The following is an 18,492-nucleotide window of genomic DNA, read 5'->3' on the forward strand; positions in this document are numbered from 1 at the left end:
AGCATTTGAAGTCCAGAGATTTGGTGCACATATGAGAACACTACACCCCAAATCACTCTCACAGACCTAAATGTACCCAGGTATTGAAAGCCACTGGACAGAGAGTACTTGGTAAAATGACAGGAATAAAGAGTTGCTCCAGTGGATTTTTTTTCTACAACATCTGGAGGGATGGGAGAGAAATTCTTGCTTTTCTACCTTTCCCTTTTATTTCAGATATGCTTTACAGTTTTCAAACATTCAAACATTTCAAACTGGTAATAACTGAAGTTAACATGGAAAGCCAAGTATTGCCTTGCCAGAGATTGAAAAATAATGAAAGACTCCATCTCAGGGATATTTATGGAAGGTTATGAGTTATTTAATGAACCAGGACAAGAAAAGGAGCATACAACAAACATGCTATAACCACTATATACACATATACACAATATACACTATATAAACAACTATAACCAGTTTATGCTCTGAGATAGTGAGATATATAAACATCCTTTGAGTGAATGTGCTTTAAAGAGGTGGTACCTGAGCTCTGAATGTTGGAAGATGGTCTTCTCCTCGCCTTGCAAAGTCTTTGTACCCAAACCCAGGATCTTCAACATAACGGGAGACATCTGTAGAAACTATTTCATCATCAAATGCTGGGAATAAAACAGCAAAATGCTTTGCTTTAGGCAAGAACATGAGTTACGGCCTACTTCCAACTACCACTCTACAGGATTAAAAGACATTTTAGAAGTTATGCAAAGGAGAAGAGTGGTACAAAGGAAATAAACATTTCAATCCTCATCTGCTTGTATTGGATACATTCCTTTCATTGAACCCATTAAAAGTCAGCCTATACCAGACATCTAATGTACTTCTACAAAAAGAGAAGAGATAGGCTATACTTCTGTCCGGAGGTTTCCTTTTCTCTCTGTTGACTTCTGAGGGAGGCTAGTTATCTTAAGTCAGGAAGATGAACATCATTAGCAAAGTCACTGTGTTAGCACAAGAAACAAAATAATGGATCCTTGGCAGAAGGAATGCTGTAGTGAGCAGCCTTCATGTCAGGAATCACACTGGCTCTGTCCTGTAAGCTGGAGTATGAGCACCAGAAAGCAACACAACACTCCACTGCTAAATATCAGCTGAAGATTATATGAAAGCAAAGAGCTCTACAGTATATCAGGGTGAAATTCTGCCAGAAGCTGTAGTAACTAAGCATCTTCAAAGAGCTCCAAAACATATCACTAAGCACACACAGGTTCTCTATCAGGAGTCAATCTTTCCCTCCCAAATAAACAGGTGGCTTGATTGTGTAACTACCTCTGCAGAACTTGACTACTGCATAGCTGACTGCATTTGACCCTGATTTAAAATCATAGCTTGCTTCCACAAGCATTGGAAGAACAGTTGCCATATGTCCACTGTTGGTGCCTTGGAAAGTCAGTTAATCTAAGAATTGCAGAAGTGCTTTATCTCCTCTTTGCCTCATTAAACAATCAAAACATAACTGTGTAGGAAGAAGCTTGGACAACATCTGCTACAGCAAATTCTCAGTGAAGAATAAAAAACCTGTACACATACACTCCTCTGCCCTGACAAGGACTGGATTTCATCATGAAAGGGCAAAGGCCCAACACACACAGACTCCTGAACTGGAATCAGCAAATGATAAAAGAGGGAAGAAAGTCAACAAAACTATCAGCAACCCTACTCAAAAATCCCTCCTGTCTTGAATGACCCCTTTTCTTTAAACACCTGAAGTTGCACAGACTAATGGAAGTCCTGATTTGATAATGAAACTGCAATGAGTGTCCATTTATCTGCACTGCTGATACTGCCTGACCAAAGGAAACTACAGCAAGAATTTACAATGTCCATTTCAAAAAATCCATCTTGATGTTGCTGGATGTATCTTTCAGAGATTTTTCCATGTTCCTTGAGAACCACAAAACAATCTCTGCTGATCCTCAGTACATTCTTCTTCCTTTTTGGGCCCTTTGCACAAACCCATTGATTCTTTCAAACACATTTGATCTGAAGCTGTGGAGACCTAAATTCACTAAGAACAGTGCAGTAAAATGTTAAGCATTTTAGTGGTTACTTTTTAAAAAGATACAAGCAATCATCTTCAAATAGCTTCTACTATGAGGAAATAGAATATTATTAAGACTATCAGAATCTCTAGCTTTCTTCTAACACTTTCTATGGGAAAAAAACACCTTTCTATCTGTATGAAGAAGGCTTTATTCAGTAGTTAGAGATGAAGGCCTCCAGAGCATATGAATAATATTGGAAAAGAAGGTTTCAGCTCAAAATTTGGAAAATCATTTAAGAATAAAAAAATGCTATCAATCTCTACTACAAGATAGGCAGTGCAACAGCACAGCAATATGATCACTCAGAGCAGCAAGTTGGAAATGTCCTTTCCAGGTGGGAAGTAAATGGTAAAGTAGTTGAATCTCATAATCTGATTCCTAAACTAAATGTCATACCTGAAAGCTACTTATGAGTGTCATTGAAGTTCTAAGCACTACAGAACCTACACCTGTGAAATATTACCAAATATTAATTACTAATTTATTAATTATAATTAATACATTTATTATTTTGATTATACAGAACATATTAAGAAAAAAAAATGTACACCCTATTTTTAAGGACGCCTACAGGTCTTTTCTTTCCTTAATGTACTAAAGCTAAATTTCAAGTAGTAAAAAGGATGATATTTGTCAATCAAGAAATCCTAAGGTGATGAAGCAAAAGGTAAGATTGCTCTTCCTACATGTCTCCTGCATGAAGAGCCAGAATAAAGAAATGGACAGAAGAAGTTTCAGTTACTGAACTAGCCTCAAGCATTCAGTTTGTAAAATGCACAAACAAAATTGAACTGGAAAAGCACAAATACCTCCACTAATTACTAGCAGACTCTCCTTCTTCTCCTTCTCAAAGCGAGTTGTCATTTCTTCCTGAGAGGCTTCTTCATCCTCTTTATCCTCTTGTAGTCTTTTCATCCTTTCCATCAGGGCCTCCAGCTCACTTAAAGAATCTGCAATCTGCAAAGACACCATGACATTCTGCAAAATTAGAAGATAGACGACGTGTGTCATCTTCAGACTTCATGCTTGACAACAAACGTCCTCAAAACCAGACAGCAGCAGCAAACACAAAAACTCAAGCCAGAATGCATTTTGCCACATACATCATAGACAAACAGCTTTCACACAGCAGGAAGACAGGAGCTGGGAAGCGTTAATGTGGCCTGCTGCATTAATTTACTGCAGTGGGATTAACAGTGAAGAGGTGGTGTTTGAGTGTGGAAACCACAGTCATTCATATCCCACCACACAGACAGCTCAGGAAAATCCATCTGCATGCCCTACGTCTCTCATACACAACTTTTCATACTAAGGTAACTATATCCAGCCCATTGGCAATGGAAAATATGCTTCTGAAGAGATGCAGTGCAACACTGCCTTACAGAAATGCAACCTGAGATGGCAGATCAGTACTTTTCTTTCATTATGTGCAACCAAAACAGCCACTATGTTGACCCTTTTTCTTACTTTAGTGAGGAAAAAAGACCTCTTTTTAATAGAAATACATCAAAGTTTTGGGTGTACCTATCATTCAGATTTTTCATAAAATAAATTATTTGGTTTTTCTTTTCCATCTTTTTGACTCTGTTCTTTTGCCCATAGTTACAATTGTTTCTAGCAGACTCTTCACTGCTGAGCAGTCAGCAGCAATGCTCTGCCCACTGCAAATGGGAAGTAAGGCCCGTCCATGGCATGAGCTGGCACGTTTTACAACCCAGAAATTTAAGTCACAGTGATTGAACTGAGTGATGACATGCTACTGCTAATTATAAAAATTGTATCTAGCAACTCTGCTCATAATCCTGATCTTCCATCAAAGGCAATGAGGCTAATTCATCTGTCAGCATTAATTCAAGGGCACGTCTTCAAAAGCATTCTAGAGCACCTTTCAGGAAAAATTGTCCAGTTAATTAACTTGTAATCAAATTAATCACGTTGATTCAAGACTGGAACACCAGCATGAAGAATTAAATAATTTTATTTCAGACATTTCCTCCCATCTATATGGAAGTGTTTCAAACTGTTTCATGACTGTGAGCCTTGAAGTAAAAATTATTATTATTACTACTACTACTACTTCTATTTTTTTCCCATTTTTCTTTTCACTCCCTATGTTAGCAACATGGATGAAACAATGCTCCAGTCAATGCCACACTGTCTAAAGAAACTGGGACTTGAAGCTTTTGGCTGAAAGTTTTAGTCTTGCCCAACAGGTGGTGAGATTAACTATCAAAATCACACTGCTCTACCATACACCATTACAGTGTGGTTTTCAACAGATTACAGTGGAAATTGCCAGAGTGTATGTAAGAATTAACAGACTCAAGCATTCCTGTAGACAAAAAAAAATTTCAAATTAAAATTTAAACAGGAAAGAATGGAAGTTAAGTTTTCTAATGCAAAACAGAGGCAAGCAAAAGAATTTTCTTGCAACACTAACCCCAAAGTTGCTACTTGTGAGGGACGCATTTTCTATGTTGTTGTCATTGGCAAGATCGCAGACACAGAAGTTGTTGACTGCTATAAGTCTGACTCCATTAGATGTATCCAGATCTCTCTCTGGATTAATACCACTACCAAATACAAAACTTGCCAAGGCATGATAATGGGCCAACAGGACAACAGCATGCACCAATTCAGGAAGAGACCAATTATTTTCTCCAGTCTTGACAAGTTTCTGAAATGAGAATAAAAAAAGTGTAAATATAAAATTTCTTTTGGCCCCTAGGTTTTTTACTAAACACTACACATTTCAAAATGGGATCAATTATTTCTTCCAGTAATACCACATTCCCCTTGCACACAAACTCTCACTGGGTAAAAAAAGAGACACCTAATATATTACTTCTTTTCTTTTGGGCTATTTTAGCCAATGCTATTCATAAAAAGAAAATTTTATTTGCTTTGTCACACAGGAGAATCAGCTTGTTTGGTGCACTAGTACTTCCCTGAACTTTTTATCTCAGGGTAATGAAGCCTTACCAGGCACTTGCACAGTTGTAGGCAGTTCTTTTTACCAGACATTTACTGGTATTTACAGGGCATGATTGAAGAGGTACCTGGATGTGCTCTTTCGTGATCAGCCAGGGCCGGTGTGCAAGAAGTTTGTTTATTTCATTCAGGTTTTTCAGTCTTTGGGGAATGTATTCTAAACCATTCAACCACTCTGCAATCCCGCCAGTCTTCAGAAACTCATCAACGTGCATATTTATTAGGTAGGAACACTGATGTCTGGCAGCAGCCTGGAATAATTAAACACAGAGTGATCAGTGCAGCACAGCAGTGTGTAATCTGGTTTTGCTGCGGGTGGGAGACAGGTTAATAACACAAAAGAAAAGTACAGTGTCATTCCAATAGGCCCTGTGCAAATGTATTGCAATGCATTTCTATACAGTATGGAGGTTTCTCCAATAAAAATATATTTGATTACTCTCAATTGCAAAATGCAATTTTGGTTGGAAGTGATCACTAGAAGAGAGCCCTCTGCTAACAGAGCTGACTTAGAACTTGGTGCTCAGAGCCTTGTCCAGACAAGATCTTCACCCTTGGAGATCACAGAACCTTTCTTGGTTCCTCCTGCAATGTCTCAAAATCCTCAGAAACAGAATTGTTTTCCTAGTGTCCATCTGGAATTTCTTGTGACTTGAGTCCACTGCATCTCATCCTACTGCTGCACAGTGATGTGGGCATGTGAGAGGAGCATCACTGTGGGAAACAGGGCATGATGTAGGTTGCAAATTCTCACTGAGAACCCTCCGGCTAGGCAGGTTTTAGCGTGATAAAAATCTACAACAAAAAGTCAGCCTCTGTCAAAATACCACCCTAATTTCTCCTTTTTAAATTCCCCCATTATTTTGTCTTTTTTTAAATACAGAAGTCAGAGCTGCAGCCTGTTGGTACATACCATGATAGCAATGTAGTGCCTGTAGGGCAAAGGAAGGGGCCCATCCATGCGCAGCATATAGAACTGGCTGCGGAGGAAAGACTCCAAGTATTGAGTATGGATACTCATGACCTGTGTGATGTTGTCCAGGCGACCAGACGTAGAATATTCTTCCACAAGAAGATTAGTACGTTCATCCAAACCGTTTGCTTGCATAACCTTGAAAGTAAGATGGAGAAATATTAACAGAGGGAGAGATTTTCTCTAGCTTTAGGCCTGGGGAGAAACACAGTGAGTATGCAAGGTTTATCTGTGTCCAGGCTTAAAGACAGTGATGGAGTTCTTTGTGTATTGATGTGTATTTGCAAACATACATGCCTGCATGAAAGCAAATACACACACAGAGACCCTCGTTGTATACTGAGAACTGAAGAGCACTTTACACTGAACATCTGTTATCTTTTATATGATTCTAAAAAACCCAAAACCATTTTTCTATTCATCTTCTTCAAACAGAGGAAGTTGCAGATGCTGAAATCAAGCCTGTATAGAGAGCTGAAAGTAAGTAAGAGCTAAATGGAAAGTAAATTCTTTATGGAAGACAACCTGTATAGACACACACCACCTGAGTGCTCAGCCCTAAAATCAATTTTAAAATTAATGGAGAGGAACTGGATTATGTAACCAAATTATAGAAACAGCCTGGCAATCTACCCCTTCTGTGCCTGTATAATTGAAGAGGAGATCAAATGCTAATTTGTCCATAACATTCAGGTATTATTTAGGATACGAATTTAATGCTTTCTTTAAACAAAAGCTGTTCTTTAATTATTCCAACCAATCCAAACCTTGGGCACAAGATGAAATGAAACAGCAGAATTGTAAGTAGCTCTTGCATTGCAGGCCCTGACACAGTATGAGCGCTATTACTCAGTGTTTATCACCAGGAACAGCCATTCTCAACATGTTCACCACTGAAGTTACAAGCACAACACTAGAATACCCAGTATTTATTTTGACGCTGTGCAGTAACAAACCAGACAGCTTACTATTGCAAACACCATGAAAAGAGAACATATTTTAGCTGTTTTACTGCACATGAATGTAAAAAGTGCCTAAAACCAAAAAGCACAATGCTTTTGCTGAAATATTCTATTTAAAATATGTTTTCTTCTTTATGATGGACTGATGAGTGGACCATATCTCAAATATTTTTCTATCAGATCTTATACAGAAGTCACATGAAAAGAAACAAAACATACTACATTTTCATTTCTCACCACTGTACTTTCCTGATTTAATCTGTGGGCCAGAAAGAAAGGGGAGAAGCAGCTACACAGTTAGGCAGCTCCATCCTTTTTACATGTGTATCTTCACTATGGCAGCTTTTCTGTTTTATACCCAAACTGATGCCTTCTTAGTTGTCCTTAATAATGTTTTTACCATCAGAACTTTATTCACACATTAGAGACCACTTTATCTCCCTGTATATACGTCGCTCCACTCCTAGGAGTCCCCCTTATTCTTCAGGAAGTGTATCTCCCATGTATCTGAGAGATTCTGGTCTCATTTAGTGGTTTCTTGGGGAAATAATATTTTTTATGTCTCTGGTAAGGTTTCTAATCTTCTTCAGCTTGTCAGGAATTTTCCTTTTAACAGTGCAAGTTATAGAAAGACGTTCTGCTGACAGAATAAAAATATAATCCTGTAGGACTGTGCTGTTGCTATGTTAGGCATAGCAATATGCCATATGATTATTTCTAAGCTTTATCTCCATCTCTATTACTATCTTCTTCATACTGTGCATGTACTTCCTCCTGATTTATTTCCATCCACAGACTTTTTTTTTAAATTCTGCTAAAGCCTTGTGGCATGTTAATAGGAACCTTTACAATTATGTCATTATTTCTCTGCCCATATTCTTTCCTTTGCAACAATAAAGCAGCATTTGACACCAGTACTGCTATTATCACTTCAGTGTGTTACTATTCTGCCACTAAACCCTCTCTATTCACTCTACTATTTCATGAAAAGGAATGAGGGAGAGAGGCAGTAGTTTGTTCAACAAACCATAGGTGGCATTTGTCATGGTGGAAATCTCGAGTCTGAAATCCACTCCTACCTTTCAACCATAAATTCTCTCAAGAGCCACAGCTACAGTCTAAGGAGTGAAGTCATATTTGCACATTCTCTCAAACTGAAGGTCAGGCACTGCTCTGAGACCTACATAATCACACTGCTGCAATACTGGACAGGCCTCCCTTCAGGTCTGGCATTACTAATAATGTGTTCACACCCACCTGAGAAGACCAGAGCTGTCACTCATGGCTGTCTCCGGGAATGCAAGTGACAGAAAAGATGTCAAATAGTACCACTTGTGTGAAAGGATGGGGTAAGTCTTATCCACTGGAACCTGCTCCAGAGAAACCATTGCTTTTGCTTTCAAGGGAGCTCATCCAGGTACCATGGAATAAGCAGGGTCATAGAACCATCCTTCAGTGTCATTATTTTCAAAATTATCACCCAGCCCAGTTAACTGCAAACTTACTTCATTCTCTGGTATAAAGGCACTTGGTCCTCTTGTCAACGGTGAGGAGACTTGTACTCTCTTTTCCTGCAAAACAGTCACATAGTTCAGTCACTGTCAGGAATGACATATTCACCTCACAAGATGAGATCTTCAAGGTCTGGATTCTATTCTCTTCTCAAAGCCCCGTGGGTGTTCACTGAGGTTGTATGGCACCACACCACATTAGATCAGCTTTGCATCCCCTGTACTTTGCATGAAGGAATGGCATTCATTTTGGCAAGGAACAGCACCAATTTTGAGCAGGGGTGAGGCAGAAATAAACCCCAAAAATCTAATCCCAGTTGGTGCACAGACCAGTTTGAAGATACACAGACAATAGTAACAAAACATGTGGCATGATGCTAAAATTAGCCATTTTACTGGACTGAATGGAAGTTTGAAAGTGGAGGGGGGAAAAAAAACAGATTCAGGAAATTATAAGCAAGATGCTGGTTTTTTTCAGTATCAGATGCTGTGAAGAGTGTAAGAACTTTTTGTGCCAAAAATTGGCATGAAAAGAAAACCAGAAAGACCCAGTTACATGCATTTTCAAGAAATCTGATGAAAAGGCCACCTGGCTCACTGCCGAGCCAAGAGCACACTGCACACAGCACGAGCCTTGGTGTGCAAACCCCAGCTCCAAGGCAGGAGAATATATTTAGTACAGAACAAGCTGATAGCATAACAAGAGCCAGAGGACTTTGATTTATTAGGGATAAGAAACCGGACAAAGATAAACTGCTGCCAACCAGAGGAGTGAAGAGGACCTGTGGAGGCTGCCTGCTCCTCTGATTCATCAAGGGCAGGACCAACACTGTCCATGTGATTCCTGAACAGTGTTGGTCCAATTCTTCTGGAGGTTCCTTCCTCTCCACGGGTCATTTATTTCAGTGACTAACTCCTCAAACTGCTAAAGTTTTCCTAATGTCTAATCTGAATTTCCCTTGCAATAATTTAAAGCAGTTGCTTCTTGTCTTTTCTTCTTTATGGTTATTTTTCCACCTATCTGGCAGGCTGCACACTTGTCTCAAGTCCCTAATTGCAACCACAGTGTTGGTGACTCTTAATATGTTATCCACAGACAGCAGTATTGGATTTGCATACTAAGTATTTTGTGCTCCTAACAAAAAAGTCTGAAGTTTTCCATAACAAATTACTCTTAAATACCTCTACCAGGGGGGCTTTAAGCTTAACTGCCATGTGTACACGAACAGCAGTACCAGTCCCATAATGAATATGCCACTGATTTCCACCCAGGAAAATTAAGCCACTGGAGCTGAGTAGCTATTGTCCTGATCCTTAAAAACATCCTGTCCTTTCTAAATTAGATTAAGGAATAACATGCAAAAATCAGCAATGATTATTCAGGAAAGATGTTCCAAAGCAAACTCTTGTGGGACAATTGAATTTGTGACTTTGGAACAATTAGCTGCTAAAAGATGCAGAAATAAGCTGGATCAACCGCATGAAGCCCAGCAGCCAGGAGACAACTTCCTACATCTGCTGCCTACTGTCACAGCTCCAAAAATCCTGTAAAATACTTCTCATGTACAAAAAGTACTCAATATAAGGTATGAAGAAATGGTGAGGAGAATCCTGGTATCTGCACATGCAACCCCTTCCTCACACAGTTACACAAGGCACAGGAAGACATCTTCTGCCCTCGAATACACAGTCTTGACAGTAGCCAGCCATTTCCACCAACACTAAAAAAATAAATGCTTTCCAAGATTGGATCCAAGCTTGGATTTTACTTGGTTTATGGAAGTTATGTAGAAACTAAAGTTAAAAACTTTTACTTCACACTAAATAATCTGAAGGAAGCAGCTTGTGTGAGTGATACAACTTGGATACCTGTACACTGTCAGCTTTTGCTGGAGCATACCAGCGCTGAACCTTCTCCATCCTGCTCTCTGATCTGTACCTTCTTCTGGCTCTGCAAAGCTGGTCCTGAAGGCCAGACCATGTCAAAAAAATCCCTTTGTTGCTTCTGGCAGGATCTGGGCTCCATTCCCCTGTTTTCCCATTCAGTGTGACTGCTATTACTCCTTTGTGCCTGCAGATAAGCTACTGCTGAGGAAAGGAGGAAAAGGTACTTGGGTGGGTGAATATAGGCAACTATCAATAGTTAATTCCTGTGAATGATGACAGAAAATCCAGGAGATAGTCAGACATGAAAAATGTTAAATCTACTACAAAAAGAACAAAATCCAACTCCTTTTGGGTGGTGGCAATTCTAAAAAAAACAAGTGTGGGAAAAAAAAAAAAAGGACAAACAATCAAAACAAGAACAAAACCCCAAAAGCCTGAACATGATCATTCAAGCTGACAAGTTTTATCACTAGACATTTACAGGGAGCTGGGTTTAGAAGTGGATATTCTTCCCTTCCATCAACAAGAGAGATTATTTTGCCTTCTTGCCAAAGCTTTTATTTTATTAAAACTGGTTAAAACAAACTTGTAAGGAGAAAAGGAGCAAACATCATCTGTTTGCACAAGTTCTTGGGATGCTATAAATAAAAACACGTGAAGTTTACACGCATTGAGAAAGATAATGTTAGCTTTGTTGAGCTGTTGATAAGAACCACTGCTTCTGGGCATGCTTTATCTAGAACAATGATTTAAGGTCTTCCCAAGAATTCAAACATAAAAAACAGTATATGGGAATTAGAAAACAACAATGTAGATTTATGGCCCTTTATTGTGAAAATTCTTGCACAGCTTTTTGTTTTCCAAGAAAGCCATTTTGTTTCCCTGTCCAAATAGTCTTTGCAGATTACACTAGCTATAACTAAGTCAGCCAGGGTCCCAAATATCTTGAATTTGGATTCTTTTGCTAAAAGGCTGGAGCAAGAAACAGGTTGCTCAGCAACTAAAATGCTGCATGCACATCTACCAGTCATTTTCTGCTTCATGATCCTCCAGAAATGCATTGCTAGAGTAAGAACAATTTCCATTTACACTAAGACTAGTTCCTTTTTGAGGGCTGTTTCCTTAGAAGGAATGAGATGATGAAGGGCTTCAAAGCAGAAAAAGGTATGCCTGAGCATGTTCCTGAGAGAGGGGCTGCTGCAAGCCAGAACCTCAGAGCAGGTTTAGCAGCAGTGTCACCATCACACTGTGCTGTCAGACAGCAGAACAAGACCCCCGCAGAGCACGGGAGAGCTGACGCAGGAATCCATGAAAAATCCTACATAAGCTCTACCTGTGACTTCTTCCTGTCCTTAAACTGCACTTGCAATGGTGTCAGGACCTTCATCAGGAATCTGAATGGCAACAAAGTAGGAGCATTTTCCCTTTACCCAGCTATAAACTGTAAGAAATACCTTCGTCCTTGGGCGAGCTCTGCACAAACCCACAGACACGAATCTGCAACTTGCCACCTCACAGGTTTATTTTCAGTGGTGGCAGTGACTGCACACCCTTCCCTCCAGAGCCAAGATGGGCACTGGGATGTGGCACCTGCATCTCAAATAACTGCCAGGTGGCAGAGCAAGGAATGCCAGAGCCACTGGGGTTGGTGATGTGGCCATGAAGGCCAAGGGAGTGCAAGCAAGAGCCCAGCTGGCACTGGGCTAGCACAGCAGCTTTCCTCCCAAAGCCCAGAGCAAAAGAAACAACCTTTCTTCCTCTTCACCACATGAATCACCATGTCCTCAGGCTTTAAAGAAATGGCTATTTTTAGCAAGCTGTAAAAGGAGGTTGTTTTGCTTGAGAATGAAAGTGCTAGCTGGTGGGGCTGATCAAACAGCTGCTTTAGGAAGCACTTCTGAATATCTACATGGGCAATAAGCAAGTGCTTGCACTGCTATGGGTGGAGGGAGGCTTCTTATGCACATGGCACATAAAACCTAATTAATCCTTCACATCAAGGTGGTCATGCTTCAGTGGAATGGGGGGAGGAATCACAGGGAAGAAACATTCAAGATGGAATTTTGTGAGCCATGACAGCACTGCCACTTGTGTCCCTGCAAGCTCTCAGAGCAGTGCAAGTGCCTGGGAAACACTCATGAACACTCCAGTCTCACAACACCTGCCACCACTGCCAAGACATCAGGAAAATAAACAACATCAGATCAAATATAAATCCTAAGGGCATCCCAAAATTAGCTTATCCTAAGGAACAAACTCTTTTTCCTAAACAAGCAGAAATGTTTTTTTTTTTTGGGGGGGAAGGTAATCAGTAACTTATTATTTATGAAACCTTTCCTTATATTACAATCTACAAGTCATTTTGCTACCATCTAGCATTTGGAAGAATCTTTGTTATTTAAATTCAGTGGTCTCTCTCTTTAAAATACTCATTATCATCTGCAGCAATAATCTGAGTCAAGTCTGTCACTGGGTGGGAATGGAGAACTGGGTTTAGAATTCCCTGTCTGGGGCTGAATCTTACCAAAGGAATAGTTTTTTCCTCACTCTCAGCTTATTCATACAGTTCTTCAAACTCAAAATACATCAGTTCAGTCTCACAGACTTAATGTAATGGAGCCCACATTTGGTTTTCAACTGACAGACACAAATGCCTTGAATTTTAGTTCACACTACAAGCAGCATTATTTGCTGCTGCTTAAAACCCTACTTATAAACTGGTTTCTCCTACTCCCACTGTTATTACTTAACATATTTTCACTTTTGGTTCTTGGGTCCTGGAACAGGGTCTACCTTGACTGGCTCTAACTACAATCAAATGCTCTGATTTGTAAAATTGTAACACAATTTTAGTCATATAGTTATACTGGACCATTTGCTTATTTCATCCTCACTGAAAACTGAAGAAAGCATTAAAAAAAGTTATCTGAATACTGGTTGTGTCTTAGCATTCTACTTTTATTCAAACTCTTCCCTAGGACACAGGAGGGATTTGTTTCTTTCTGCGCAGCCTAGTTGCCTTTTGATTTAGCCACCCAACCTTGGCAGAGGAAGAGCAGTCTAGAAATGTGGCAGAAGTTTAGGATGCATCCAATTCATTTTAGGTGGTAACTTTATTATTTGTTGTAAATTTGCAGAGGATTAATGTAATAGTTAAAACTACACATAGTCTTGCTGACTAAAATGAAAACCTCAATAGTCACAGTTTACCTCTCTCCTGGGAGACTCTGATTGACAAGAACGAAGAAGTATATTCAGCAGAGATGTGAAATTTTGACATTCATTGACAACAATTTATTGATGCATCATTCTTTAAAGAAAAAAATCTGTTTATGGTATCTAATGTAATAAAATTGGGAGCTTTATATCTTCAGAACATATCTACAATTAATCTCACATGAAGTTTCCATTGCAACTTCAAAAATTTAGATACACATTTGAAGGATAAACCTTGTTGTCTTGTTATTCAAAACAATTTCTGTAGAAAAAGAAAAGCCAAAAGACAAAAATGTGAAGAACAATGATTTGAATAATGCATAACACTTTATTTGCGGGCAGTGCAGAACTCCCCCTTACAGCTGACTTATTCCTATAACTAAACCCAGGATATAACTCCAGAAGCAATAGAAGAAATGTTCAGAACAAACAATGTCAAAATGTTGAGAGTTCACAAAGCAAAAGTCCTAGCCTACGGTCATTTGTTAGGGGTTTTTCAAGTGATTTTGCAACAGTTTCTTCCTCTTAACAGACTGTCCAACTCCAAAAATGCAAGCTAAGCCATAAAGATGAAAATTAGCAGAGGAAGTCAAACAGCAGGAAATCTTTTTTTAAATGGAACAGCATTTCAAAATACTTAAACCAGTAACTTTTAACATTAAGAATTTGGCATCTTTGTGCCTGACAGCTGATGAAGTGGTGCAAAGAGCTGGGAAAAGAGCCAATGTAGTACAATTGATGGAGAGCTTTTGCTCTGGTAACAGGTTACAGCCCTTTTGGATTTCACACAATAAAAGGAAGCCTATCCCAAGTTCCCGTCTCTCTACCAGCTATTAAGAACACAATCCACACTAATTAGAAACCAAAGGTCAGCAATTTCTACCCAACCCAAGATGGATGGTCAGGCAGAAGTCCCGCAATGGTTATCCGGTACACTTGGCCCACGGGAGAAAAACTCAGCCGTGAACATGAAGTTACTGGCAGAAAAGCCTACCACCTTTTCCATAAAGCAAACCTACATCTGCACCCTTACTACTACTGCTGTGTCTCTCTTCTTGTCCTGGAGATCATTCCTATGAGTCAAAACCAACCTCCAACTGCAATTGGGAGCAGACAAGGACCAAAGCCAAACACCAGAGTAACAAGTATGCTGAAAAACACTTCTTTATTTAAGAAACCCAAACTGTATTTCACTTCTTTTTTTTTTTCTTTCTTTTTTTTTTTGTCAGAATAGATCTAAATGTATCAAGTTAAAGACACACCCGTAGTTTAATATTGACTGAAGTTCAGTGTACATCTAGCTGTGTAAGTTTGAGGCTCCTGAATAGAAAATGGAAAGACCTTCACAAGAAAATTTGCTCAATTAATGGTGCCAAATCAAACCTAAACATTGATTATTAACACCTGAAAAGGATGAAAGACAAATAGCTACTTTTTCTACTTCCTTGTTGCTTGAGGATCACTTCCATTTAATATAAGCCAAACCTCAGTCTGACTTCTTACTCATGCCCCAGTTGTTCTCAGATACCAAGGATGAAACTCAACTGACCAAACACAGGCACCCAAATCAGAGCTAGCCAGCTGCTTGCAGGTTAAAACAAAAATGGAAGGTGATGTCTAACTCAGGGTGAGAACAACTGTGTCATGGAAAAGCCTGAATTTTCGCCATAGACTAACAGCACTTCATGGCTAACCAGGTATTGGTCTGAAGACCAGCAAAGCACATATCACCAGCAGACAGCAAATGGTCTTCTGGTCTACTTCAGCCTTCAAAAAAACACTCAAAAAACCAAAACCAAAATTATGGGGAGAATAGAAAAAAAGGAGAAACAACACTTCTCTCATCCATCCATTCACACCCTTCACCTCCTTCCCTCCCTGCACACGCAGCAGTAACACTGGAGCTTGTGTGCTCATCAAAAACTGCCCTCAGGACAGAAGATCTTGTGAGTGAATGTCTAGATGACTCAATACACTACAAGCACAGCAGAAAAGCATTTTCTATGTTTCAACAGCACCAGATATTAAGAGCAAAAGTTAGAAAACTTCAGTGGTTTTAGCTGGGACTTGTTTCATCTGTACCTTGGCTCTCTTCCACTTTCAGGTTTAGTCCACATCTGACATACTGAGACATACCAGCATTATCTAGTTCCAAAAACATAGCCTTTAGCCATTAAGTTGGCAAAACTGCACTGACTTAATCTGTCTCCTCATCAGCCAGGACAGGAGCCCTGCATGTTAAGAAAGGCTCTCTGAAGCAGCACAGCATATCCTTTAATCCCCTGCCTCCATGCAGAGGGCTGCCTTGTCCTGCCTGAGCACAGCCCATCTAACCAAGCCTGGTTTCACTCTGCCAGAAGGGTCCCATGTGCTCAGGAGGCTGCAGGCTCAGCATGGGCAAGGGCAGCGACTGTGCTCACACATGTGGCCTCCATCCTCTTACGGAGAGACCGGATCGAGCTCCCCATTGGATCCATGCAGCAGAACACTGCCAACAGGTACAACAAACATTTGCTAGAAAGTGCAGTAAGAACAGCAGCTGCTTTGACAGGCCTGAATTAATACCTAAATTAATGACTGAGAGCACAGCCTCTTTACAATACAGTAATTGAATGGTTAAATACTTCAATTCATAAACACACACACATTTGATCTATTTGACATACTGCCAGCTGGAGATTAAAAAAGAGAAAGAAAGACCCCTGGGGTATGCAAATCCATCATGTATCTCTGGCAGAACTGTCTCCCAAGAATGCTCTACCGAATTTTTAATACAAGTATTGTCTAAAAAGACAAGCCTTGTAAGCAAGCAAAATGTAATGGTATTCATCCATACTGTAAATAATGGCATCCTCCTACTGTTAAGGAAGTGGCCCATGGTTTGGTGGTTTTCTGTTGTTTGGTTTTGGTATTTCCAAGTATTTCAAAGATGCTAAATGACTGAAACACTAAATTAATGTAGGGGCAGTACACTACACAACACTTAGAAAAAAATTTTAAAGAAAGTCTTGAAAGGACTCCACTGCAATTCATGCTAGAAAATCCTCAAATACTACAATGTTTCAGCAGAGACCATCACCACCAAGGATTTATAGAAAAAAAGATGCATTTAACAGCATGTTACTATAAAAACAGACTGGGTGAATTTTTAACTAGGGACCATCATCAAGGCTGCATTCTCTCGTCTCTCCTCTTTGTTACTGGTGTTGCATTCATTGTGACAAAGAACAGAGAGAGACATTTTAGGCACAGTGTGCCCTAAAACATTAGGATTTGGATTTTTACCAAAGTGAGACTCTCGAGATTATGCCTACACTGCAGCCACTAGCACAACTGCTGCTCTTCTACAAGACAGCTTTAAAGACTTGGCTTCACTGGTTTTGAAGAAGTCCTTGGTTAACAGTTCCTAAGTCAGGCAGGTACATGAAGCTCTGCTGCACAACAGGCTTGAGAAACCAGATAAATGTTGAGTCAGCCACTGCTGAGTTTCCAGTTGAAAGGATGAAGGTTGACAGCTCTGAGTGAACATAAAGAGATCTGCTAACAGCAAGTATGGAGTCCTATCTTTGCACTTTAATGGAAAAAATAATATCAATATCCTCCTCTGATTAGCATCTCAGTCCCCCACAGCTGCAGGGGAGGAAGCTGGGCTCTGACCTCTGCAACAGCTTACTAAAGTTGTTTCCTTCCCAGATTCAGCTTACCTGCATGACAGACTAATAGAAGCAACAAGGTCTCCTGCACTGGTCTCCTGGCCACACAAAGTATTTTCCTGCCTGTGGTGTTATTCAAGCAATGTTTGTGACTAATGTCAGACACTTCATGTTTACAGGCTACCAAATACTGAAAAATCTTCACAAGCCGAGTGTGGTGGAAATCCACCACAGAATTTAACTCAAGAAGGCAAAGGTTCAGGACCTTTTCCATGTGAAAACCTGTTTGACCTGTAACTATGAGATTTTAGATCACACAATCCAGCTTCCCAGGCATTTCCACTACTTTTCACCCTGCAATGTCACTGTACAGCTTACTCTTCTTGCAGTTGTTCTTTTAAAATTCAGTAGGAGGTGCACTCTGCCTGCTCCTCTGATCAGCCATGGAACGAGGACATATAAGTGGGAAATCTGAATTTTATCAGAAGAGCAGCAAATCCACTGCAGACACATTTTGCTACCTGGAGCGTATTACAGGTGCTTCTTCATTGGATTTCAGGGAATAGGTACATGAGCAGAAGCCCCACACTCCAGAAATAAACTAAACACGTGTCCCTGCCAACACTCCTTTCTGATAAATCTGTGTCCTTGCAGTGTTTTCAGCTTGATAAAAATTTCTAGGACACCATCTCTTTGCTGAGTAGTAAATGCTGCTACAGACATACACTCCCAAGCACCTTTCACTAACCAAATTCTATTCAGAGACATAAGGAAGCCAAGCAAATGACAGAAGCATGGGCTTTCAAACTGCTTTTCCCATACCTTTAATGTACCAAATGATCACAGCAGTTATTTTCAATCTCTGTGTATGAAATATCTTAAGTGACATGGAAGCAACCCGCCAAGATTTAGAAAAGAAAATCTTCTCACACAGATTAAAAGAGGGAAATGTGCTCTGCTCAGTACTGGAGCTCCTTCAGCTAGTTTTCTGCCAGCTTTTTCATACAGGATTGTGAAACACAGTAGCTTGAGTCTTGGAAACAGCAACTCTGAGAGTTGCTGTCACAAGCATGTCAGATAATTGAACTTGATTGCCTCCTTGCTTTGCTGTCACAGTCCATGCACAGTGTGCTTCTGCCACCTTCAATAAAAAATTATGAACCAACCAGCAGGCAACAAGTTCAAGCAGAGATACTTAGCCTTTTCTACAATGTG

General features: G+C 39.9%; 1 protein-coding gene across 3 annotated transcripts in view; it reads right to left on the minus strand.

Moving 5' to 3' along the window:
* The window catches only part of SESN3 (sestrin 3), a 45,266-nt gene that overhangs the window by 13,489 nt on the left and 13,285 nt on the right, over positions 1 to 18,492 (minus strand). For all 3 annotated transcript variants that reach the window (XM_021544965.3, XM_085575268.1, XM_085575279.1), the window contains exons 2-7: positions 8,516 to 8,581; positions 5,989 to 6,186; positions 5,144 to 5,326; positions 4,525 to 4,761; positions 2,894 to 3,041; positions 526 to 641 (exon numbers count right to left, since the gene is read on the minus strand). In XM_021544965.3, coding sequence (XP_021400640.1) covers positions 526 to 641; positions 2,894 to 3,041; positions 4,525 to 4,761; positions 5,144 to 5,326; positions 5,989 to 6,186; positions 8,516 to 8,581 — 948 coding nt within the window. The remainder of the gene's footprint in view (positions 1 to 525; positions 642 to 2,893; positions 3,042 to 4,524; positions 4,762 to 5,143; positions 5,327 to 5,988; positions 6,187 to 8,515; positions 8,582 to 18,492) is intronic.

This window comes from Lonchura striata, chromosome 1, assembly GCF_050655825.1.
Source record: "Lonchura striata isolate lonStrDom1 chromosome 1, ASM5065582v1, whole genome shotgun sequence".
Lineage (NCBI taxonomy): Eukaryota > Metazoa > Chordata > Aves > Passeriformes > Estrildidae > Lonchura > Lonchura striata.